This window comes from Oncorhynchus nerka, linkage group LG3 (genome assembly GCF_034236695.1).
Source record: "Oncorhynchus nerka isolate Pitt River linkage group LG3, Oner_Uvic_2.0, whole genome shotgun sequence".
Classification (NCBI taxonomy): Eukaryota; Metazoa; Chordata; class Actinopteri; order Salmoniformes; family Salmonidae; genus Oncorhynchus; species Oncorhynchus nerka.
In genome coordinates, this window is record NC_088398.1 from 46,712,789 (window position 1) to 46,737,314 (window position 24,526).

A 24,526-nucleotide genomic window follows, 5' to 3' on the forward strand; every position below is an offset into this window, starting at 1 on the left:
GTGTGAGTGGTTGCTTCCTACAAGAGCACAAAATGTGTGCGTTTCTAGCCATCTTTGAAAAGCTCGTCAGGTAAAGAGCTTTTTTTAATCTTAAAGGGGCAGTGTTGTATTTTGAGATGGTCTTGAATAAGTTAAGTAGCCAATAGGCAGAGGTTAGCATAATTTGCCTGATTCTCTGTAATAATAATTAATTGTATTTTGTAAAGTGGCTTCTTGCATCAAACAACACACAACATTTACAGTCATCTCCTTCTCTGAAGGACAAGTGGATAAACAGGTTAATAATGTCAAACCCTGCATGTTTTTTTTCAAAAGTCTCATGGAATGTAGGCCTACAATGAACACCACAATGAACACCACACATTTTCTGCTACTGTAGGCTGAATGATAAAACAGCTATTTCCATGTTAAAATTGGATGCATTTTCTCCATTGTTTTTGATGGTAGGCCACTCTGGTAGGCCTACGTTATGATCAAATAACCAGAGTAGCCTACTTGGCCGCTGTTAAAACTGGAACTTAAAGCGGGTACAGCTTCAGTGTTGTAAACGCACGCAGGAATTTGCACAGAATTTTCACAATGTTCAAATTGTGAAAAAGTGTCTCAACATTTTTGAGGGAATATTGCTGGACGGTATGCCATGTTTGACTATATACCGGTATTGATGCACAGACCGGTTTGGGTTTTTACTTTATCTTCTATAGCTGTATTTAAAAGTTTGGTTTGTTAAATGTGATACACAACTCTGACTTGTAATGTCCAATTTTATAGTTTATACTCCATTTGTAGCCAGATCTGACCCGCTTGCTTACAGCTGAACCACGGTCGAACAGACTTCCTGTGTAAATTAAGACACCGCAGAGCCGGCACGAGCTATGTCTTGAACATTTGACCTCAATCCAGGGATAAGGAATGTGTTGTACTCCGAATTGTCCAATTATCCCAGAAGCTTAAACGACTGCTTGTTTTTGAGGAAACTGCTGTTTTCTTCCTCATGCTAGCTAGCAGTAGCCACAGCAGCCATTATAAAATGGAACATTGCGTTCAACAACAAATCAAATTAAAGTTTATTGGTCGCTTACACAGATTTGCAGTTATCGCAGGTGCAGAGAAATACTTGTGTTTCTAGCTCCAACAGTGCGGTATTACCTAGCAATACAAAACAATACACACATGATCCAAAAAGTCAAAAAGAATTTCATAAATATCAGAACGAGCAATGTCAGACTCCGGAATATATACAAAGTGCCTTCGGAAAGTATTCAGACCCCTTAACTTTTTCCACATTTTGTTACGTTACAGCCTTATTCTAAAATGTATTAAATAAATAAAAATATGCACACAATACCCCATAATGACAAAGTAAAAACAGGTTTTTAGAAATGTTTGTCATTGTACTGTTGAAAAACAAATGATAGTCCCGCTAAGCCCAAACCAGATGGGATGGCGCATCACTGCAGAATGCTGTGGTAGCCATGCTAGATAAGTGTGCCTTGAATTCAAAATAAATCACAGAATAAATCACAGACCGTGTCACCAGCAAAGCACCCTCACACCATAACACCTTCTCCTCCATGATTTACGGTGGAAAATACACATGTAGAGATCATCTGTTCACCCACACCACGTCTCACAAAGACACGATGGTTGGAACCAAAAATCTCCAATTGGGACTCCAAATTTCCACCGATCTAATGTCCATTGCTCGTGTTTCTTGTCCCAAGCACATCTCTTCTTCTTATTGGTGTCCTCCAGTAGTGTTACAAATCAGTAGTGTGTGTGGCCTCCACGTGCCTGTATGACCTCCCTACAACGCCTGGGCATGCTCCTGATGACGTGGCGGATGATCTCCTGAGGGATCTCCTCCCAGACCTGGACTAAAGCATCCGCCAACTCCTGGACAGTCTGTGGTGCAACGTGGCGTTGGTGGATGGAGCGAGACCAGATGTCCCAGATGTGCTCAATTGGATTCAGGTCTGGGGAACAGGCGGGCCAGTCCATAGCATCAATGCCTTCCTCGTGCAGGAACTGCTGACACACTCCAGCCACATGAGGTCTTGCATTAGGAGGAACCCAGGGCCAACCGCACCAGCATATGGTCTCACAAGGGGTTTGAGGATCTCATCTCGGTACCTAATGGCAGTCAGGCTACCTCTGGCGAGCACATGGAGGGCTGTGTGTCCCCCCAAAGAAATGCCACCCCACACCATGACTGACCCACCGCCAAACCGGTCATGCTGGAGGATATTGCAGGCAGCAGAACATTCTCCATGGTGTCTCCAGACTGTCACGTCTGTCACCTGTGCTCAGTGTGAACCTGCTTTCATCTGTGAAGAGCACAGGGCGCCAGTGGCGAATTTGCCAATCTTGGTGTTCTCTGGCAAATGCCAAACGTCCTGCACGGTGTTGGGCTGTAAGCACAACCCCCACCTGTGGATGTTGGGCCCTCATACCACCCTCATGGAGTCGGTTTCTGACCATTTGAGCAGACACATGCACATTTGTGGCCTGCTGGAGGTCATTTTGCAGGGCTCTGGCAGTGCTCCTCCTGCTCCTCCTTGCACAAAGGCGGAGGTAGCGGTCCTGCTGCTGGGTTGTTGCCCTCCTACGGCCTCCTCCACGTCTCCTGATGTACTGGCCTGTCTCCTGGTAGCGCCTCCATGCTCTGGACACTACGCTGACAAACACAGCAAACCTTCTTGCCACAGCTCGCATTGATGTTCCATCCTGGATGAGCTGCACTACCTGAACCACTTGTGTGGGTTGTAAACTCCGTCTCATGCTACCACTAGAGTGAAAGCACCGCCAGCATTCAAAAATGACCAAAACATCAGCCAGGAAGCATAGGAACTGAGAAGTGGTCTGTGGTCACCACCTGCAGAACCACTCCTTTATTGGGGGTGTCTTGCTAATTGCCTATAATTTCCACCTGTTGTCTATTCCATTTGCACAACAGCATGTGAAATTTATTGTCAATCAGTGTTGCTTCCTAAGTGGACAGTTTGATTTCACAGAAGTGTGATTGACTTGGAGTTACATTGTGTTGTTTAAGTATTCCCTTTATTTTTTGAGCAGTGTAATTTGTGAAGAATGCAACAAAGATGCAGAATCAACTGGCCAAGTGCATAAAGTTCCCCCAGCACTCACAACAAGCAACCTGACAAAAGTCCCTCTACTTCTATTTGAGGTGAAAATGATGAATCATACACCTTATCGATAGCAACAGCTCATGTTCCTTCTGGAATTAGAAGTTTTTTTTGACTCAATGGAGGAGCGTAGTCAGAGAAATGCTGAGGAATGTGTTTCTCGAGCTGTGTATGCTACTGGTTCACCTCTGATGCTCACAGGCAATGTGTATTGGAAGAGATTTCTGAATGTTCTTCGCCCAGCATACACCCCTCCAACCAGACATACTTTATCTACTCATTTGCTGGCTGCAGAGTTAAGAGTTCAAGTGAAAGTCAAGCAAATCATAGAGAAAGCAGACTGTATTGCAATCATCTCTGATGGGTGGTTGAATGTTCGTGGGCAAGGATTCATTAACTACACCATCTCCACCTCTCAACCAGTATTCTACAAGAGCACAGACAAAGGACAACATACACACCGGTCTCTACATTGCAGATGAGCTGAAGGCAGTCATCAATGACCTTGGACCACAGTAGGTATTTGCACTGGTGACAGACAATGCTGCGAACATTAAAGCTGTTTGGTCTGAAGTGGAGGAGTCCTACCCTCACATCACACCCATTGGCTGTGCTGCTCATACATTGAATCTGCTCCTCAAGAACATCTTTTCACTGAAACAATGGATACACTCTACAAGAGAGCCAAGGAAATGGTTAGGTATGTGAAGGGTCATCAAGTTATAGCAGCAATCTACCTCACCAACAAAGTAAGAAGAGTAAGAGCACCACATTGAAGCTGCCCAGCAACACCCGTTGGGTGGGGAGTCTCCAAGAAAATTGCCATATCACAGTCTGCCGATATGGACAGCCCCATCAAGAGGATCCTCCTGGATGATGTATTTTGGAAGAGAGTGGTAAGCAGCCTGAAACTCCTGAAACCTATAGCAGTAGTCAGTGCACAGATTGATGGAGACAATGCCATCCTATCTGATGTTCAGACTGCTTGCAGATGTAAGAGAAGAAATGCGTACTGTCCTGCCCACTTCACTGTTGCTCCAAGCAGAGGAAACTGCAGTTCTGAAATACATAAAAAAGCATGAAGACTTCTGCTTGAAGCCCATACAAGCCACAGCGTACATGTTTGACCCCAAGTATGCTGGCAAGAGCATCCTGTCTGGTGTAGAGATCAACTAGGCCTATGGTGTCATCACTACCGTGTCTTGCCACCTTGGCCTGGATGAGGGCAAGGTTCTTGGCAGTCTGACGAAGTACACTTACAAGCAAGGGCTTTGGTATGGAGATGCGATATGGCAGTCATGCCAACATATCTCATCAGCCACCTGGTGGAAGGGACTTTGTGGGTCTGAGGCTCTTTCCCCTGTTGCCTCCATCATCCGCCTCAGTGTGCAACTGGCCCTTGTTTGGGAACACACAAACCAAGCACACAACAGGGTGACCAATACAAGGGTTGAAAGATTGGTGGCCGTCCGGGCAAATTTGACGCTTTTTGAGCCTGACAACGAGCCATCATCAACAAGGTTGGAAAGTGACAGTAAAGATGAGGCCTCAGAGTCTGATGTTTAAGAGGTGGACATTGAGGAGGTCCAGGGAGAAGACATGGAAGCCTGAAAGGAAGACAACCAAAGCTTTAGTTTCTAGACTATGATTTTACAGCAACAATATATGTGGAAAACGTATTTCTTTTGTTGTTCAGTGAAATAATCCCATGTGAAGAGTCAACTCATTTAATAAAAGTTCAATTTGTAACTAAATTGTTTTTAAAATTTCTATTGGATGGATTTAATCATTTGCAATTTTGTCTACTTATGATAAGGTAAAAGGTTTATGTTTCTGTCTTCATATGATATGGTAAATATATCCAATGCAAAACATCTACATTTAAAGGGTATTAATATTAATTTGCATATATTTCCATTAATTCTCATATATTCCCGTTTAATTCCCATATATTCCCGTTAATTCCAACAGAAAGTTTCCACCTTTGAATATACCCCAAAATGTGCAACCCTAGTATTGACTGACCTTCATGTCTTAAAGTATATAAACTACCTTGTCACAACACAACTGATTGGCTCAAACATTAAGAAGGAAATAAATTCCACAAAATTAACTTTTAAGAAGGCACACCTGTTAATTGAAATGCATTCCAGGTGTCTACCTCATGAAGCTGGTTGAGAGAATGCCAAGAGGGTGCAAAGCTGTCATCAAGGCAAAGGGTGGCTATTTGAAGAATCTCAAATCTCAAATATATTTTTGTTTAACACTTTTTTGGTTACTACCTAATTCCATGTGTTATTTCATAATGTTGATGTCTTCGCTATTATTCTACAATGTAGAAAATAGTCCAAATAAAGAAAAATCCTTGAATGAGTAGGTGTTCTAAACCTTTTGACCGGTAGTGTATGTACTCCTTGTAAAACATGTCAGTGTAGATCCCTTAACTATAATAATAAATAAGCTGAATCACTCAGCATTTCACCCAGCTCTAGACGCTACCATGATTAAGGATAATCCGTAATGAATCGTCAATGATGACGTGAGAAAGTTAGAGGGTCAAAGATCATACCCCGAGACATGCTATAACCTCTCCTGTTATTGGTAATGGTGAGAGGTTAGCATGTCTTGGGGGCATGATCTTTGACCCTCTGTAACGTGCTCTCTCTCTCTGCTGTGTGTGCATCTTGCTAGCTGTCACTTAAATGGTGGGGTGCTGAAGCTCAATTGGCTAGAACTCGAATTGCTAGGGTGTGTAGTGTCGTTTAGGCTCTGGGCTGGATGATGCACAACCGGAAACAGTGATGGGAGGAGGAGGAGGAGGGGTTAACATAACGTAGCCTAACGTCTGTGTGTCATGTCTGTCTCTGTCTGTGCCGCAGATGAGAGGAGCGTGAGCCGGGGAAAGCGTGCTGCAGAGCTGCATCAGATAATGCTGTTTACCCACATGGCCTGGAGCCGCTGCTGAGGGAGGAACAGCCGAGTCCAGTCAGAAAGCCACAGAGAGGGGTGCTACAGGGAGGGAAGCCATGTCCTACCACCACCACAGGAACCCCAGCCAGAGCAGCCACCGCACCATGAGCGCCGAGGAGAGGTGCTCCACGCCCGTCCACCACCACAAGGCGTCCACGCCCACACACAAAAGCGCCTCGTCCTCCTCCTCGTACCAGCGCGACACCCGCCAGGTAAGCGGCGCCCGCCTCCAGACAGACAGAGCGAGACACAGTCCGCTGCTCTGGGAACAGTGTAGTGGTGTGATTCACTCAATCGGGCTCCCCTGAGACTGTCTCTGGAGCAGCAGACAGACAGAGTGGGACTGACTGGAAGTAACAGCTCCCTGAGCGCAGTCTGTAAGGGTGATCACTGTGAGCTGTGCTATTATGAGGAGGTGATGACTATGCACTGTATGTAACTAGCTATTATCATTCTAGGCGTTTTATGTTGTGCACTGTAGTATGTTGTAGAGTACTGGTGCCAATACCTGGCATTGTGGCTTATCTGTGTCCACTGTTCACCATGTCCTAAGTGGGAGGTATTGTAAACAGTGAATTAGAAACATTCTTTATTTTAAGGGTCAGCTTACAGGGGCTTAAATGTTAGCCCCTTTTGTAAGCGTGTGAAGAGGAAGCCTTTCTACTGTCTCGGGCTGTGAACTGAACTGCCATATCACCGTAGCCATGGAGAAACAGGACACTTATCTGGAATCTCTGACATCACGGCTTTTCCGATGGGGGGGGGGGGGGGTCGTAAATAATTCATGAGGTAGAGTTAGAAAGCCAAGGCTCGATTGGACCAGTGAACATGTGGCACGCTCTGGTATTCTGTGCTGTGTGGGAGCTACTGCTGCATTCCCGTAACCATGGGAGATTGCTCTCTGAAGAGGAGTGCTTTGGGGAGTTGGTGGAGGAATTGCGGCCTGTACAGTAGCAGTCAGGCTTGCTGCTGAATGAGAGATTTAACCCTTCCTGTGCCTCCTACTCTGTTCCCTGTCGTGCTGTACATGGTGTACAAAGAGACCTTGTGAGCTCTGCGGTCTTCTAGCCTGTTCCCTGAATTCACTCTAATCTAAACAGCATATTGATGTCCCATTCCTACTCCGCTAATTTAATGAGTTTAATTAAAGTAGCGAGCAAGGGAGGTAAGAGGCATGCAAGAAATTAGGCACTTGTCCAATTGATTCACCTTACTCGTTCTTTGTGAGACTGCGATGCCTAGAAAGGTTATTGGCCGATAGTGACTGCTGTTGTATTTCATTACTGTAGAAATTTACTGGGTAGATGCTGTAGATCCAGGGAAGCACCAGAGGATTGTCTACTATAGTACACAGCTATTGTTGTGTTGAGGCTGGAGGTGGGGCCATGTGGTGGGATTTGTTAATACAGGCTGCTCCTGTGTCCTCATTGGCTCCCGAGTTGAAAGGCGCGACCAGGTTCAACCCAGCTCAGTATCGCCATCACGGTAGCGGTGCATTAACTCGAGCACCAGGAGTAATCTTTTATTACTCTGTTGCCTCGTTGTTTATGTGGTTAGGGGGTGTAGAAAGAGTATGTGTGTATCAGTGTCTGTATGCGTGTTTACTGCTGTATAAGGGTCACATCCTCCCTAGAGACTCCTGGGGAAGTGGTGCAGACCACAGACCCAGGGAAAAGACCTTGGTAGGCTTGGCTGGCTGCAGTGTGTTTCAGTGTGCGAGGGGAAAGTGAGTGCAGTGGCTATTTGTGGGGGAAGCCTTAATGAGATCCAGTCCCTAGGGGATCAGTGCATGTCACTTTCTCTTGTGCTGCTGACTACCGTTAGGCACTCTGGACTGGAGACTCTCACAAGTGCAATTAGAGACACCACCTGCAGTGTATCGTGCCGACACACTGATCCCGCGCACATCCTACACGGTCATCCCTCTGTGTGTGTAGATAATCAGCCGAACCTTTTTTCTCCATGCTATAACAACCGTCTGCCGTCTCTTGGTGTGATAAAAGATGGTTCTGAGGCATGGAGATAAGGAACATGATGAGTCTGAAACGTTTGCTTCCCTTTATGCTTCTGTGGGGGAGCAGGGAAAGTCTTTTGATAGCTGATGACTAGTGGATTTCTGGCTGTGGAGAAATCAATGACGTGATTATGAACAGCAGCAGCAGCAGCAGATAGAGGCTGTGTTCATGGTAATGGTCAGAACACATTGATGGAAGATGAAAGGATGACGAAGCGCTGACAATATGATACATCTCTGCCATTGTCACCGTGGCAAAAGTATATCCAATGAAGCCCTTGTTTTGGGTGTCCAGACATTAAGTTCCTTTAAAAAAAAATGGTTTAACTGGGTTATCCCATTGAGGTCAAAAGCGCAATATCTCAGGGGAGGACCTGCCCAATATAATGACTTTACATTGTCAGAGAGATGACACACACCTTACCAGGGCTCTACAACCCTGTTCCTGGAGAGATACCATCCTGTAGGTTTTCACTCCAACCCTGTTCCTGGAGAGATACCGTCCTGTAGGTTTTCACTCCAACCCTGTTCCTGGAGAGATACCGTCCTGTAGGTTTTCACTCCAACCCTGTTCCTGGAGAGCTACCCTCCTGTAGGTTTTCACTCCAACCCTGTTCCCGGAGAGCTACTGTCCTGTAGGTTTTCACTCTAACCCTGTTCCTGGAGAGCTACCGTCCTGTAGGTTTTCACTCCAACCCTGTTCCTGGAGAGCTACCCTCCTGTAGGTTTTCACTCCAACCCTGTTCCTGGAGAGATACCCTCCTGTAGGTTTTCACTCCAACCCTGTTCCTGGAGAGATACTGTCCTGTAGGTTTTCACTCCGACCCTGTTCCTGGAGAGCTACCCTCCTGTAGGTTTTCACTCCAACCCTGTTCCTGGAGAGATACCGTCCTGTAGGTTTTCACTCCAACCCTGTTCCTGGAGAGCTACCCTCCTGTAGGTTTTCACTCCAACCCTGTTCCTGGAGAGATACTGTCCTGTAGGTTTTCACTCCAACCCTGTTCCTGGAGAGCTACCCTCCTGTAGGTTTTCACTCCAACCCTGTTCCTGGAGAGCTACCCTCCTGTAGGTTTTCACTCCAACCCTGTTCCTGGAGAGATACCGTCCTGTAGGGACGCTAATCTAGCACCTGATTCTAATAATTAGCTGTTTGATAAGCTGAACCAGGTTAGTTGGAGTGAAAACCTACAGGACAGTAGCTCTCCAGGAACAGGGTTGGAGTGAAAAGGGTAGCTCTCCAGAAACAGGGTTGGAATGAAAACCTACAGGAGGGTAGCTCTCCAGAAACAGGGTTGGAATGAAAACCTACAGGAGGGTAGCTCTCCAGAAACAGGGTTGGAATGAAAACCTACAGGAGGGTAGCTCTTCAGAAACAGGGTTGGGATGAAAACCTACAGGAGGGTAGCTCTCCAGGAACAGGGTTGGAGACCCTTGGGGGGGTAAACCTGCCCTCCGTTGCCCTTGTCAATGTGTGAAGTGGAGAGTACAGCAGACACACTACGTATTCCCACCTGCTCCACTATAGGTCAGGCTTCTGCCTTCTGGCACCTAAAGGTTTCACTCAGTGCTTTCTTCCCCTCGCCCTTCCTGCAGCTCTGAGTCAATCATGTTTACTACAGTGAGGCAGTGGAAAATGCCCAAATGGCACCCTATTCCCTACACACTTGAATTGTACAAAACATTAGGGACACATGCTCTTTCCATGACAGCCTGACCAGGTGAATCCAGGTGAAAGCTATGATCCCTTTGTTGGGTTTTGATAATATGAAATATACTTATTCATGTCACTGAGGGAGAGAGGATAATGTGTAATGTTTACATTATGTCAGGATATGTTAGTGTTTGCCACCAGGGATCCTATGGGAGGGATCCTCGGGGATGAGAAGAGACACAGCCTGGTACCAAACACCATGACAGCCGTGAGTTGGGGAGGAGTGAGCACTTTGGGTCAGAGGTCAGGTCAGATGAAGAACAGGTATCACTAAGGTTCTGTCTAGCAACAGAGATGTATTGGCTGTTCAGATGTGTAGGAGGAGACTCTTCATAGGAGAAAGGGTTAAATATCAGTGCTTGTGTAAATATGTCTTTGTCTGTTCAGCTGTTCGACCCCTGGGATGAATAAACTTGGTCCAAGCTTTCATATTGTCCGTGGAGTTCTTACTCTGATATTTGGAACCTAACACCTTATTGATGCCACTTGTTAAATCCACTTCAATCAATGTAGATGACGGGGTGGAGACGGGTTAGAGGGATTGTTAAGCCTCGAGACAATTGAGACATGGATTTTGTATGTTGGCCATTCAGAGGCTGAATGGGCAAGACGAAAGATAAAAGTGCCTTTAAACGGGGTCTGGTAGTAGGCGCTAGGCACACAAGGTTTGTGTCAAGAACTGCAACGCTGTTGGGTTTTTCCCGCTCAACAGTTTCCCGTGTGTGTCAAGAATGGTCCACCACCCAAAGGACATCCAGCTAACTTGACACAGCTGTGCGAAGCATGGGAGTCAGCATGGACCAGCATCCCTGTGGAACACTTTCGACACCTTGTAGTCCATGCCCCGACGAATTGAGAGTGTGCAACTTAATATTCGGAAGGTGTTCCTAATGTTTTGTACACTCAGTGTACAATTCTCTATATTCCCTATGGGCCCTGGTCAAAAGTATTGCACTATTTAGGGAATAGGGTGCCATTTGGAATGCAGGCAGTGTTTATATTACCTCACACGGTGTTACATCTCATCAGTAGCGCAGCAACAGCCCAGCCCCTCTCACACTCAGATTTATGGCAAAGCAAAACCCAAGACTGCAGCAAATGACTCTCGTCTCGTTACAATCACATTGGCAGTGATTACCAATGCCTGGCACTTAGGTTGTCTGCTTCTGATCAGCGCTAGGGTCCAATGGGTACTTAATGTGGTACTTGAATTAACATCCATCGTGATGGGGGATTAGTCACTACGGTGTGGATGTTCCTCTGGCAAATCTCAGCCTGCTACTTGTTGTTGTTTAGGTTGCAGGTGAGTTGCCGTGCTTCGCGACACAAAATCAACATGGTCTCAAGTGTTGTGGTGTCAGCATTGCCGGATTTGAGTTTGTTAGGTGTGCTTCAATACACAGCGAACATACCAAACAAGGCGGGATGTTGCCTAATGCTCAAGCAGCAGTAGTATGCCCTCAATGCGCTGTTGTTACTCTGGGAGTCCCTGGGAAAACAGATGTGTCAGATGAAGCTGCCATAGGAATTCTGCTTCTGCCGTGCCGTGTAGGTCTAGATAGTTATAGTCCAGATTTACCCTAATTTGTCCCCAAGGACAGTTGGTCCTTTTCCCTGCTCCTAAAGACCTTACCTGTAGTAACAGGTTTGATTCATTGCAGTATTGGAGATGAATGTAGCCTACTACACCACTGTGTACCAATGGAGGTTGGTCCCATGAGCTGGTAGTTAGTTACCATTGAAGGATATCAATAGCCTGGACATTTGATAGGTTTATACTCTTTCCATGCTGGTGGATGCATAATGCATTGCAAGCTTTAAAGCCGTGGAATAATCAGTCACGCGTTGGATCCAGTGGATAGCATGGCTATTAAAATAACAATCCCAGGCAGTAAAACGATTTAGACTACGTTAAAGCGGAAATGAAACATTTTAGGAAGCCAGGGTCCTTTTTAATAATGCTTTATTTAGGCCTAGGTCTTCATAAGATAGCCGACTTCATACAAATAAATATGCACAGTCCCCAGTCAAAAGTTTGGACACATCTACTCATTCCAGGGTTATTCTTAATTTTTTACTATATTCTACGTTGTTCAATAATAGTGAAGACATTAAAACTATGAAATAACACATGGAATCATGTAGTAACCAAAAAAGTGTTAAACAAATCAAAATATATTTTATATTCTTCAAAGTAGCCACCCTTTGCCTTGATGACAGCATTGCATACTGTTTGCATTCTCTCAACCAGCTTCATGAGGTAGTCACCTGGAATGCATTTCAATTAACAGGTGTGCCTGGTTAAAGTTCATTTGTGGAATTTCTTTCCTTCTTAATGCATTTGAGCCAATCAGTTGTGTTGTGACAAGGTAGGGATGGTATACAGAAGATAGCCCTATTTGATAAAAGACCAAGTCCATATTATGGCAGAACAGCTCAAATAAGCAAAGAGAAACAACAGTCCATCATTACTTTAAGACATGAAGGTCAGTCAATCTGGAAAATTTCAAGAACTTTGAAAGTGCAGTTGCAAAAACCATGAAGCACTATGATGAAACTGTCTCTCATGAGGACCGCCACAGGACAGGAAGACCCAGAGTTACCTCTGCTGCAGAGGATACGTTCATTAGAGTTACCAGCCTCTGAAATTACAGCTCAAATAAATGCTTCACAGAGTTCAACTAACATCAACTGTTCAAAGGAGACTGTGTGAATCAGGCCTTCATGGTCGAATTGCTGCAAAGAAACCACTACTAAAGGACACCAATAAGAAGAAGAGACTTGCTTGGGCCACGAAACACGAACTATGGACATTAGAGCAGTGGAAATCTGTCCTTTGTTCTGATGTCCAAATTTGAGATTTTTGGTTCCAACCGCCGTGTCTTTGTGAGACACGGAGTAGGTGAACAGATGATCTCTGCATGTGTGGTTCCCACCGTGAAGCATGGAGGAGGAGGTGTGATGGTGTGGGGGTGCTTTGTTGTTGACACTATCTGTGATTTATTTAGAATTCAAGGCACACTTATCCAGCATGGCTACCACAGCAATCGGCAGCGATGCTACATCCCATCTGCTTTGGGCTTAGTGGGAAGGAGAGTGATGTAGTGCTGCATCAGATGACCTGGCTTTCACAATCGCCCGACAACCCAATTGAGATGGTTTGGGATGAGTTGGACCGCAGATGGAGGGAAAAGCAGCCAGCAAGTGCTCAGCATATGTTGGAAAAGACTGTTGGAAAAGCATTCCAGGTGAAGCTGGTTGGGAGAATGCCAAGAGTGTGCAAAGCTGTCATCAAGGCAAAGGATGGCTACATTTTTGGTTACTTCATGATTCCATGTGTTATTTCATAGTTTTGATGCCTTCGCTATTATTCTACAATGTAGAAAATATTAAAAATAAAGAAAACCCCTTGAATGAGTAGGTGTGTCCAAACCTTTGACTGGTACTGTATATACTTTGATCTTTGGGTTGTTCGAATCTTGAGAGGATGTTGAAGTAAATAAATCTGCTGTCCTCTGTTGCAGTATGAGCAAGCTTTTATTTAATGTAGTGTAGATTTATTTCTTTAGAAGTGAGAGAATGACTCATGACCATTATTTGAATAATAATAATAAACTACACAGGGAAGTTGTTTTAGTGAACTGAGGCTTTGCTCTTGTTCTTTGTCTATCAAGCACAACCAGGGAGCTGGAAGCCTGATTACTGTGTATTGGGACAACAAAGTTGTATATTATTGGAGCCACCTCAATCCATCTATCCTCCAACATTGTGAGGATACAGATTTAGTGGTTATGATACATTCATTCCTCTTTCGTATTCAAGCGTAATGGGGGCAAGTATGCAAACGTTTCTCAATTAACTTCTTTGGAAGCATCTCGTTTTTTTTAAATTCATTTCTTTGGAAGGTGAGTTGAACTTTTTAAATAGAGGGCTTGGAATGGCCTACTTCTCCTCCCAGGCTGCTATGGTGACTGAACTGGGGCAGACCAGAACAGAATACCAGCTGTAGTCTCTGGCTTTCTGCACTGGGCTGGTTAAAAAGCTGGTTGTTACACACTGAAGTCAAGTCTACTTTGACATATTTATTAGGCCGTCCAATGTTGTTATCTCTCTCACACACACACACATACACACACACACACACACACACACACAGAGAGACCCACACATAGAAACAGACACAGAGAGCGAGAGGAGGTTGTTGCAAGGTGAGAGGTGTATTTTTGTCCACAACAGTGCAGCAGCCAACAGTTTGTTTTGCCCTGGGTGTTGTGTGTGTGGTTATAGCCACATGACCCTTCATGGCCTATAGTAATCCCTGGGTGGTGAGTGATGCCTCATCCTGTCATGCACACACGTAGACACACGCAGACACACACACACACACACACACACACACACACACACACACTGGGCTGTCAGCGCTGCAGGGGACTCTTATTAGGCAGATAATAATGTTACCGTATTCAGCTGTAACCTCACCTGACCATCGCCCGGCCCACACAGCCCAGTGGGGATTCTCCCGGGTCTCTGTTTTATAGTGGGACACTTCTGCCCTGTCATACGTATCCTTACCTGACCCCATCCCTCCCTCCACTCCAGAGGAGGCCTGTGATTTACAGAGCCAACAGAAACAGGAGAGCAGACTAAGGGAAAGCTAATGGAGTGGAAATGCTGAGAGGGCTACAAGATACTCAATCGGGCAGTATTTCTGTAAATAGTTAGACAAAATGCCCAGTTTGATGTAATATACTGTAGTATGCTAGTAGTATTTCAGTTATAGCTGGTAGTATCTATTATTCATACTGTTTACAGGTAGAATGCGATGCAGCCAAGGCCGGGGGCGTTTCTTGACTGTTGCTGTGTTCCCTGACCCTGGAGAAGTGAACAGATGAGTTCCGACACGGCTCTGTTTCTCTTTCCATCCCTAGGAGGCAGACAGCTGGGAAATCATTGAGGGACTGAGAATCGGTCAGAGCAACGTCCAGAGGCCAGATAAACACGAGGGCTTCATGCTGAAGAAGCGAAAATGGCCGCTGAAAGGCTGGCACAAGGTAGGGCTTAACGACCGAGTGGGACACAAAACTGTTTACTTGTTTTCATCGATTTCCTTGTTTGCGAAACCCTTCAGAAAAGTCACCAAACACAATTCTCAAAAGGACATATATTTCTAGAGACAAGTGCTGCTAGTCACCAACTCAATGTTTTGTTGTTGTTGTTTTTCCAAAGCGTTTTTTTGTCCTGGACAATGGGATGCTGAAGTACTCCAAGTCGCCCATTGATGTGAGTAACCCTGACTAGTAGCCACGGGGCAGAGACCGAGGGCAGCCTCGCTTGGCATGGCTGTGGCACCATGGTGACTCAGCAGAAACACCCCCAGGGTCACTCTGCCCATTGTGTTTCAGCTGCCCAAGTCAGCCTGCAGGAAATCTCCAATTTACTGGCTAAACTGCTGCGTCCACACTAATCAGATGTGTACAAAGGGCCCTTCCTTTCACAGGGCTTCCTGGAAGCAGCCATGTTCTTGTCAGCCTTGATCTCTTTGAACCGAACTGGCAAACTAGCCTCAATGCATGATGTTGCGTAATAGTGCTGAATCACATGATGATTACTTTTGAATAAGACTTTAGAGACAAGTAGGTCTGTAGCTTTCCATCGTGATGCTCTTTTCTTTTTTCTTCACCTTAAGATTCCATTTATTTACACAGCAACAATGAGTGATCACACCTGCTTACATGACATACGTTGACTTCTGTTAAACTCTCTTTTCTAAGATTCAGAAAGCCAAACTGCATGGCTGCATTGATGTGGGTCTGTCAGTCATGTCCATCAAGAAGAGGGCCCGCCGCATTGACTTGGACACAGAGGAGCATATCTACCACCTCAAAGTAAGCTTCATTGTGACCGAGATAGCCTATATCATCCATCATTTCTAAGTTAGGAAGAGGACAATTTCTACACTGAGCAAAAATGTAACAATTTCAAAGATTTTGCTGTGTTACAGTTCATATAACGAAATCAGTCGATTGAAATAAGTTCAATCTATGGATTTCACATGACTGGGCAGGGGCCACCTACTGGGGAACCAGGCCCACCTACTGGGGAACCAGGCCCAGCCAATCAGAGAGAGTTTTCCCCACAAAAGGACTTTATCTTGATAAAGTCTTGATAAAATGCTCACTAACAGGGATGCACAACATCTGAGAAAAGTAAGCTTTTTGTCCATATGGAACATTTCTGGGATATTTTATTTCAGCTCATGAAACATGATACCAGCACTTTACATGTTGCGTTTTATATTTTTGATCAATATATGTAAAAGATATGGACACCTCTTCAAATGAGTGGATTCGGCTATTTCAGCCACACCCGTTGCTGACAAGTGTATAAAATCGAGCACACAGCCATGCAATCTCCATAGACAAACATTGACAGTAGAATGGCCTTATTGAAGAGCTCAGTGATTTTCAATGTGGCACCGTCATCGGATGCCACCTTTCCAAGGTGTGTCAAATTTCTGCACTATGTAAGTGCACACAAGCCTAAGGTCACCATGCGCAATGCCAAGCGCCGGCTGGAGTGGTGTAAAGCTCGCCGCCATTGGACCCTGGAGCAGTGGAAACGCCTTCTCTGGAGTGATGAATCACTCTTCCCCAACTGGCAGTCTGACGGACGAATCTGGTTTTGGCGGAGGCCAGAAGAACGCTACCTGTCCAAATGCAGAGTGCCAGTGGTAAAGTTTGGTGGAGGAGAAATAATGGTCTGGGACTGTTTTTCATGGTTCGGGCTAGGCCCCTTAGTTCCAGTGAAGGGAAATGTTAACGCTACAGCATACAATGACATTCTAGACGATTCTGTGCATCCAGCAGTTTGGGAAAGGCCCTTTCTTGTTTCAGCATGACAATGCCCCCGTACGTACACAAAGCGAGGTTCATACACAAATGGTTTGTCGAGATCGGTGTAGAAGAACTTGACTGCACAGAGCCCTGACCTCAACCCCATCGAACTCCTTGGGGATGAATTGAAACGCAGACTGCGAGCCAGGCCTAATCGCCCAACATCAGTGCCCGTCCTCACTAATGCTCATGTGACTGAATGGAAGCAATTCCCTGCAGCAATGTTCCAACATCTAGTGGAAAGCCTTCCCAGAAGAGTGTAGGCTGTTATAGCAGGAAAGGGGGGGACCAACTCCATATTAATGGCCATGATTCTGGAATGAAATCTGCAACGAGTGGGTGTCCACATACTTTTGGTCATGTAGTCTAGGTAGAGTAGCCTACATAAGCATTTCACTGTTGGTCAACACCTGTTGTTTACGAAGCATGTGACAAATAACATTAGATTGGATTTACTGTGGCATCACTCTACATTTGCATTATTCAAAGACTATGCCCTTTCCTCTCCTTCTCACGTCTCTTCTATTCCTTTCCCCTCTTCTCTTCTCTCTTCCCAGGTCAAGTCTCCAGACATCTTTGACTCCTGGGTGGTCAAGCTGCGCCACCACCGTCTCTACCGGCAGAACGAGATCGTCCGCTCCCCCCGAGACGCCACCATAAGGACGTTCCCTCCCCCTGCCACCACCGAGTCCCCCATCCCACACCCCCACCCTCAGCCAGCCCCCACCCCCATTGCGGGACAACATGACGTAAAGGTGGGCCTCTCTTCCCTGGCGGTTACCTCGGCACAGTTGTTCTCTGCTGTGGTAAGCTGAACTTTTACGTCTGTCTGACTCAGGTTGGGTTTACATGGTGGTAGTGGCCCTCATACAACGCTGTTAGCGTTTCAATATACAGGCCACTGAACATTTTCATTTGTGACGGGGTTCTAACAACCCTGCTCGGTTACCGAGCTAATTATAAGACTAATGGCACTGAATCCCCCAGGGAGGGGAGAGTCTCTGGCAGACTCAGGTTATTAGGACTCATCAAACAAACCTGTATTCAGAGCAGCTGGGCCTGGGTCTCGGCCTGCGCGCTACGGGCTCTTACTGATCAGCGCTCTCACAGGACGTGAGTCAATAAAGATCTGTGGCTTTGAAGTGGTGAGGATGCAGAAAATCTTTACTGTTCTGAGTAGGAAATCTTTGGTGATTTGGACATGCTATATCTCCTGTCCTTTGTTTCACAGTTACTATACTAATTTCTCTTAGAAAGCAAGAATTCTATTCTCATTTCTCTTAGAAAGAATGATTTCTCTTAGAATTTCTTTTAGAAAGCATGAATTCTGTTGGAATGTGACTCGGAAAGCAGGAAACGCACATGTTTCTCTCACATCTGGTGTGTGTTATCCAGAAGGTATACATACTGTATGTCTGAGGTGTGTTTACTAACCCAACCCCCATGTGTCTCTATCCCTGTCCCTCCAGCAGCCCAAACCCACCACCCTTCCATCATGGCAGTCCCCCCCAGTCCCTAGCAGCAGCAGCCTGCCGGCCTCCTACAGTAACGGACAGAGCAAAGTGGCCGCATGGCTTCAGGAGTCGGAGGAGATGGACAAGTGTACAGAGGGTAAGTGCTCTCTTCCCACCATCACTGCTGTGAAACATCCATCTATTATATCGGGATGATAAGGATCAGCAATATATTTCCCTTTCCCTGCCAACATTGAAAGATTTACTGTATTATTCATATGATGGGATATTCTCCTCATGCCCATGTCTGATTTACAATGGCTCCTGATAGTAGCAACTAGGGTTGCAAAAAGAGGGTATATTACTGGAAACTTTCAAAGTTTACCAGTAAACTACCAGAATTTTATGTAATCTATCACAATACGTCTAGTGGCCCTTTTGGGTAGTTCAGATTATCTCTGGCCCCCTCTCTGGCCCCCTCTCTGGCCCCCTCTCTGGCATTACAAACATGTCAAATGTATGAAAGAATTCAGATTTTTCAAATAAAAAAAGAGAATATCAAAGCTGTAAAACTGTAAAAATATTAACCATCAACTTAATGAACACCATTTAGTGTTTCATATAAGGGTTTCAGCGTTAAATATCCTTATTTTTCTTTTACACTATTATTTCTTTTACTATGTCAATATGTATTTGTTGTCTATGTTGTGTAAAAAGTCAATAATTGGACGAGTTGCAGAAGTAATTGAAAATAATGCCATTGTTGATTAGATTATTTGTCTGTTTTCTCTTGAACCATATGGTCGATCGACTAGAAACTCAGACAATACTAATACTGTATATTCATTGGAGAAAAAAAAAAGTTATTCAAGTATAAATGACAAAAGTTACGATAGATTGCCATAGACTTGCTGTTAATTACCAAAATGACTGAAGATTCCGGTAAATTACCGGTACCTTTTGCAACCCTAGTAGCAACTGCCTGTCATATTATTCCACTTTGTTACTTAAACTAATGAGGATATTTGTTTTTCCATAATGGTTCTCTCATTTGTTAAACACGACAGAGCAGGAAAAAACCGATGAGTCACGTTGTGTCAGACGTGGTCTTCCAGTGTGTGACACATTGCCTTGTGTTGCTTCTTCCCACAGAGCTCGCCCGCTGTCAGTCCAGCCTGATAGAGCTGAGCAAGTTACTGCAGAGCCTGGAGATCTTACAGAGGACCCAGTCGGCTCCTAATTTCACTGACATGCAGGTAACACACACACACACAGACACACACACACACACAGACACACACGCACATAGCAAGAAGTAGGGAGAGTTTAATCTTAGCACAGCAGTGTCTGAGTGTGGTGGTGGGTGGGGGGGGGGGGGGGGGGGCTGATACTCTAATGGATGGAGGTGTGTATCTCTGGGCCTCATGGTCAGGCTGTGTGAGGCCCAATCCGTTTCCAACACAGCCTTCATCTCTGTCACTGTACATTGACACACTCTAATAGTCTCACATAATTCATTGTTGCTTTCCATTCGATGTATAACAAATTGCATTTGATTAAGAGCATACATCAACGTTTGAATGTTTGCCATTTGCTTTGAATCGTTACATTTCATTTAAGAGAAAGAATTTTTCATTAAGATAAAGTTTTTTTTTTACTCAATTGTGTGGACGATCCCATCCTCAATTTCATAGCTAACAATATGTGGGTTGCCTACCGGGTGGCGCAGTGGTTAAGAGACTCTGGGTTCGCGCCCAGGCTCTGTCGTAACCGGCCGCGACCGGGAGGTCCGTGGGCCGTCGCACAATTGGCCTAGCGTCATCCGGGTTAGGGAGGGCTTGGCCGGTAGGGAAATCCTTGTCTCATCACGCACCAGCGACTCTTGTGGCGGGCCGGGCGCAGTTAGCGCTAACCAAGGTTGCCAGGTACACAGTGTTTCCTCCGGCACATTGGTGCGGCTGGCTTCCGGGTTGGATGCGCGCTGTGTTAAGAAGCAGTGCGGCTTGGTTGGGTTGTGTATCGGAGGATGCATGACTTTCAACCTTCGTCTCTCCGGAGCCCGTACGGGAGTTGTAGCGATGAGACAAGATAGTAGCTACTAAAACAATTGGATACCAAGAAATTGGGGAGAAAAAGGGGTTAAAAAAACAACAACAACAAAAAAACAATGTGTGGGTTAACTGTCATTGCTGCTACGCTTTCTGGCATCATGTTATCTGGCATCATTGCTCCTATGTTATCCGGCATCATTGCTCCTATGTTATCTGGCATCATTGCTCCTATGTTATCTGGCATCATTGCTCCTATGTTATCTGGCATCATTGCTCCTATGTTATCTGGCATCATTGCTGCTATGTTATCTGGCATCATTGCTCCTATGTTATCCGGCATCATTGCTGCTATGTTATCTGGCATCATTGCTCCTATGTTATCTGGCATCATTGCTTCTCTCTTAGTGATGATGCAACCTTTGCTTGTCTTATTAACCACCTCTCACATATTCTGATCCGTGTTTGTTATGTAGAGCAATTGTGTAGACATGTCAAAGAAAGACAAGCGCATGAACAGAAGATGGAGAACAAAAAGTGTCGGCAAAGATGCAAAATTGCAGCTTCAGGTACCTCTTATTTCTTAGATATCCAGTCTCTCTCTTTTTCTGTCTCACGCACACACATAGCTCTTTGGAATGGTTTCTGGTTTAGTAGCCTCCACACAAAATGCCCCAGACGCATTCAAGGCAGTCTTTCTGTGTCCGAACGCCCTCATTGTGCAGCCGTCTGCTTTTTTCTTATACTGACTAAATCCCCCTATTTACTTTCAACACTCTCTACTGCTTTGGGAAAAGGCTAGTCATGCTTTGAATTCATATAACGCTCCGTTTTTTAAAACTGTTCCAATGGCTGATTTGCAACAACAGGCCGTTTAAAAGCCCTTTCCTTCATGATACTGAGTTCTTATCACTACGGGTGTTCTGGTAGATTATGTAGCCCAGAACCAACCGTTTCCTCACCAGCGGCCCTCTGGGATACGTAGTGTTGATGAACGAGTGAGTCATCAGTCCAGGAGAAACAAGGGGAAAGGTTTTTTTCCTTGTTTTATGGTTTATTTATAGCTGAGGAACATGAAAAGAACATTGGTTGGAACAAAGCCTCTGATTCAACTGTGCTTCACCCTCTCCAATGACTTGGCAGACTTGGTGTGATTTATAGAGGGATGTAAACAAACATACAAGTGTGCGTATCTATCTATTATTTACTATCAGTCTGTGTGCTCAAATATTTAGCTGAAGAGACAGCAGAAGGGTGTTATATAAGGAGCCAGAACTTGAGCTTATTCTGGACCCATTCAGTCCTTTCTGTAGACACATAACTTGGCCCACATTCCCACCACCTACAGGGCCTTCAGAAAGTATTCATACCCGTTGACTTATTCCACATTTTGTTGTGTTACAGCCTGAATTCAAAATGGATGAAATCAAAACAATTCTCACCAATCTGGCCTTGTGTTTTAGGTTGTTGTCCTGCTGAAAGGTGCATTTGTCTTACAGTGTCTGTTGGAAAGCAGACAACCAGGTTTTCCTCTGGGATTCTCCCTATGCTTGTAGCTGTATTCCATTTATTTTTATCCTAAAAAAAACTCCCTAGTCCTTGCCAATGACAAGCATTACACATAACTTGATGTAGCCACCACCATGGTTAAAAATATGAAGAGTGGTACTCAGTGATGTGTTGTGTTGGATTTGCCCCAAACATAATGCTTTGTTTTCAGGACAAAAAAATGTATTTGGTACATTTTTTGCAGTATTACTTTAGTGACTTGTTCCAAACAGGATGCATGCTTTGGAATATTTGTTATTCTGTACAGGCTTCTTTTCACTCTGTCATTTAGGTTAATATTGTGGAGTAACTACAATGTTGTTGATCAGTTTTCTCATATCACAACCATTAACCTTTGTAACTGTTTTTAATATCACCATTGGCCTCATGGTGAAATCCATGAGCAGTTTCCTTCCTCTCTGGCAACTGAGTTAGGAAGGACGCCTGTATCTTTGTATTGACAGGGTGTATTGACACACCATCCAACTTCACCATAATAACTTCACTATGCTCAAAAGGGATATTAATCATCTGCTTTTTGATCTGCCAATCGGTACCCGTCTTTGCCAGGCATTGAAAAACTTCCCTGGTCTTTGTGGTTGAATCTGTGCTGGAAATGCACTACTTGGTTGAGGGACCTTACAGATAATTGTATGTGTGGGGTACAGAGATGGGGGTAGTTATTCTAGAATCACGTTAACCACTATTATTGAACACGAAATGGGTCCATGTAACTTATTATGTGACTTGTTAAGCACATTGTTACTCCTGAACAGATTTAGGCTTGAATAACAAAGGGGTTGAATACTTATTGACTCGAGACATTTCATCTTTTAATCTTTTATTAATTCAAAAAAAAAATCTACAAACCACTTGGACATTATGTGGTATTGTGTATAGATGAGTGACACAATCTCAGTGTAATCCATTTTTTATTCCGACTGTAACACAACAAAATGTGGGGAAAGTAAAGGGGTCTGAATACGTTCTGAGGGCACTGTAAGTCTTCCAGGTGGTACTTACAGCGCCCCACTTCCCTCTCAGGTCCCGTCTCTCCCTGTGAGTGCCAGCACATCTCCAGTTCGCCTCCACTCCTCAAACCCCAACCTGAGTGCTGAGCTGGTGGACATCCAGACCCCTGCCTCTCGCCTGGCCCCTGACAACATAGAGTGTGGAGGCGACTACATCAAACTGCAGGAGGACTTCTGCCTCATCGCTCAGAAAGGTGACACACACACACACACATACATACACCGACAGACAGACAGACGCAGACACACATACAGGCTGCTGCACTGAATAGAAAGGTCATGTTAGACCAGACTGTCTATAAGTATGGGTCGCGACCCACTTTGGACCAGTTAATGTATGGGTCGCGACCCACTTTGGAACTGTTAATGTATGGGTTGCAACCCACTTTGGACCTGTTAATGTATGGGTCGCGACCCACTTTGGACCTGTTAATGTATGGGTCGCAACCCACTTTGGACCTGTTAATGGTGGGTCGCGACGTGTCAGAGTAAATGTATCATTATTTCATGAGTGACTCATTGATTTGGCCAAGTGCAACTGAGCTCTCTGCTTAGCAGCTGTGTCTGCACAGTTTGGCCACTGCGCGAGTGGGAGGGAGATGTGCTTCGTGGTTCTTTTTTTCCTGCCGTTTTCGTGACGATCCCTCGGCGACCCACACACTGCGGCGCTGTCGTTCAGCAGCAGACGATGCGCTGTGAGCCACTGGCTCCGCATTCCGACGCACCTCTGTCATCCAATGGACTCTCACGCTAGCCACAAGTTCTGACTGAACTCAGTCGTCACGAAACGCGAATACAGCGATGAGTTTCTCTCTCTTGGTTTGATACAAACTTTGAGAAATAACTAGGAGCGCCCACCATGTTTTTTGTGCGGGGAAGTGCTTGGTTATGAGTGTAAGTCATCATTTTTTATTCTGAACTGGAATAAACTGATTGAAGCAAGATGCTTTTTTTGGCAAACACTCACACTGGTCTGGGTTGCTAATCAACATCAGGAAGCAGTGTGTTTTTAATGGGGAACAATAAACATTCATATTTATATGGGTATTTAATTGTTATTTGTTTTTGTCTATATTGCATTTGTTTTAGGCATAAGGGCAATGGAATGTACGCATGTTTTCATAAGCTTGGGTCCCAGGAAAACACAGAAATCCTCATTTGGGTCATAGACTGAAACAGTTTAAGAAACCCTGTTTTAGACCATTGGAATACATTTGACAGCAACCAACAGATTTATTTACACTTCACGTGGCTTTACACTAGACCATAGCACTAAAATAAAGAGAAAGCGATACCGAAGAGTTGTAACTAGAGGGTGTGTTTAAAAGGGATTTCTGGTTCTTTTCTTTGCAGTCCACTCTCTGCTAAAGTCTGCGTTCAACACAGTGGCCATAGAGAAGGAGAAGATCAAAACGGTTTTATCAGACCAGGGTCAGTCATCAGGGCAGTCTGTCCAGCTCATCACCCTCAGGAAGTCTCTGTCACAGGTGAGACATGTAGGTGTTCTATAAGAAATGTACTACAGTACCCAGAATTCCCCTGCACTGGGAACTGTCATTATAAATGGTTAATATTGTTGTTTTTGTCAGAATTCACTGCGTCACTTCAAATATTCAGTGCAGCACATATTTTGTTCATGCAATGGATGGAGAGATGAGGTGTTTTGAAAGAATGATATGGCTTTCATCATTTGTTTTACTAGACACGC

General features: G+C 44.9%; 1 protein-coding gene across 8 annotated transcripts in view; it reads left to right on the top strand.

Moving 5' to 3' along the window:
- LOC115109387 (oxysterol binding protein-like 6) overlaps nucleotides 1-24,526 on the top strand; it is a 59,770-nt gene that overhangs the window by 24,168 nt on the left and 11,076 nt on the right. For 2 of the 8 annotated variants that reach the window (XM_065012790.1, XM_029634249.2), the window contains exons 2-11: nucleotides 6,026-6,328; nucleotides 14,773-14,895; nucleotides 15,071-15,124; nucleotides 15,616-15,729; nucleotides 17,295-17,543; nucleotides 18,207-18,348; nucleotides 19,344-19,447; nucleotides 20,716-20,808; nucleotides 22,832-23,012; nucleotides 24,172-24,305. In XM_065012790.1, coding sequence (XP_064868862.1) covers nucleotides 6,173-6,328; nucleotides 14,773-14,895; nucleotides 15,071-15,124; nucleotides 15,616-15,729; nucleotides 17,295-17,543; nucleotides 18,207-18,348; nucleotides 19,344-19,447; nucleotides 20,716-20,808; nucleotides 22,832-23,012; nucleotides 24,172-24,305 — 1,350 coding nt within the window. In that variant the 5' untranslated portion in view covers nucleotides 6,026-6,172. Of the gene's footprint in view, nucleotides 1-6,025; nucleotides 6,329-14,772; nucleotides 14,896-15,070; nucleotides 15,125-15,615; nucleotides 15,730-17,294; nucleotides 17,544-18,206; nucleotides 18,349-19,343; nucleotides 19,448-20,715; nucleotides 20,809-22,831; nucleotides 23,013-24,171; nucleotides 24,315-24,526 lie in introns of all 8 variants that reach the window. The other 6 variants (XM_029634224.2, XM_029634240.2, XM_029634258.2 and 3 more) reach the window with 6 other exon arrangements.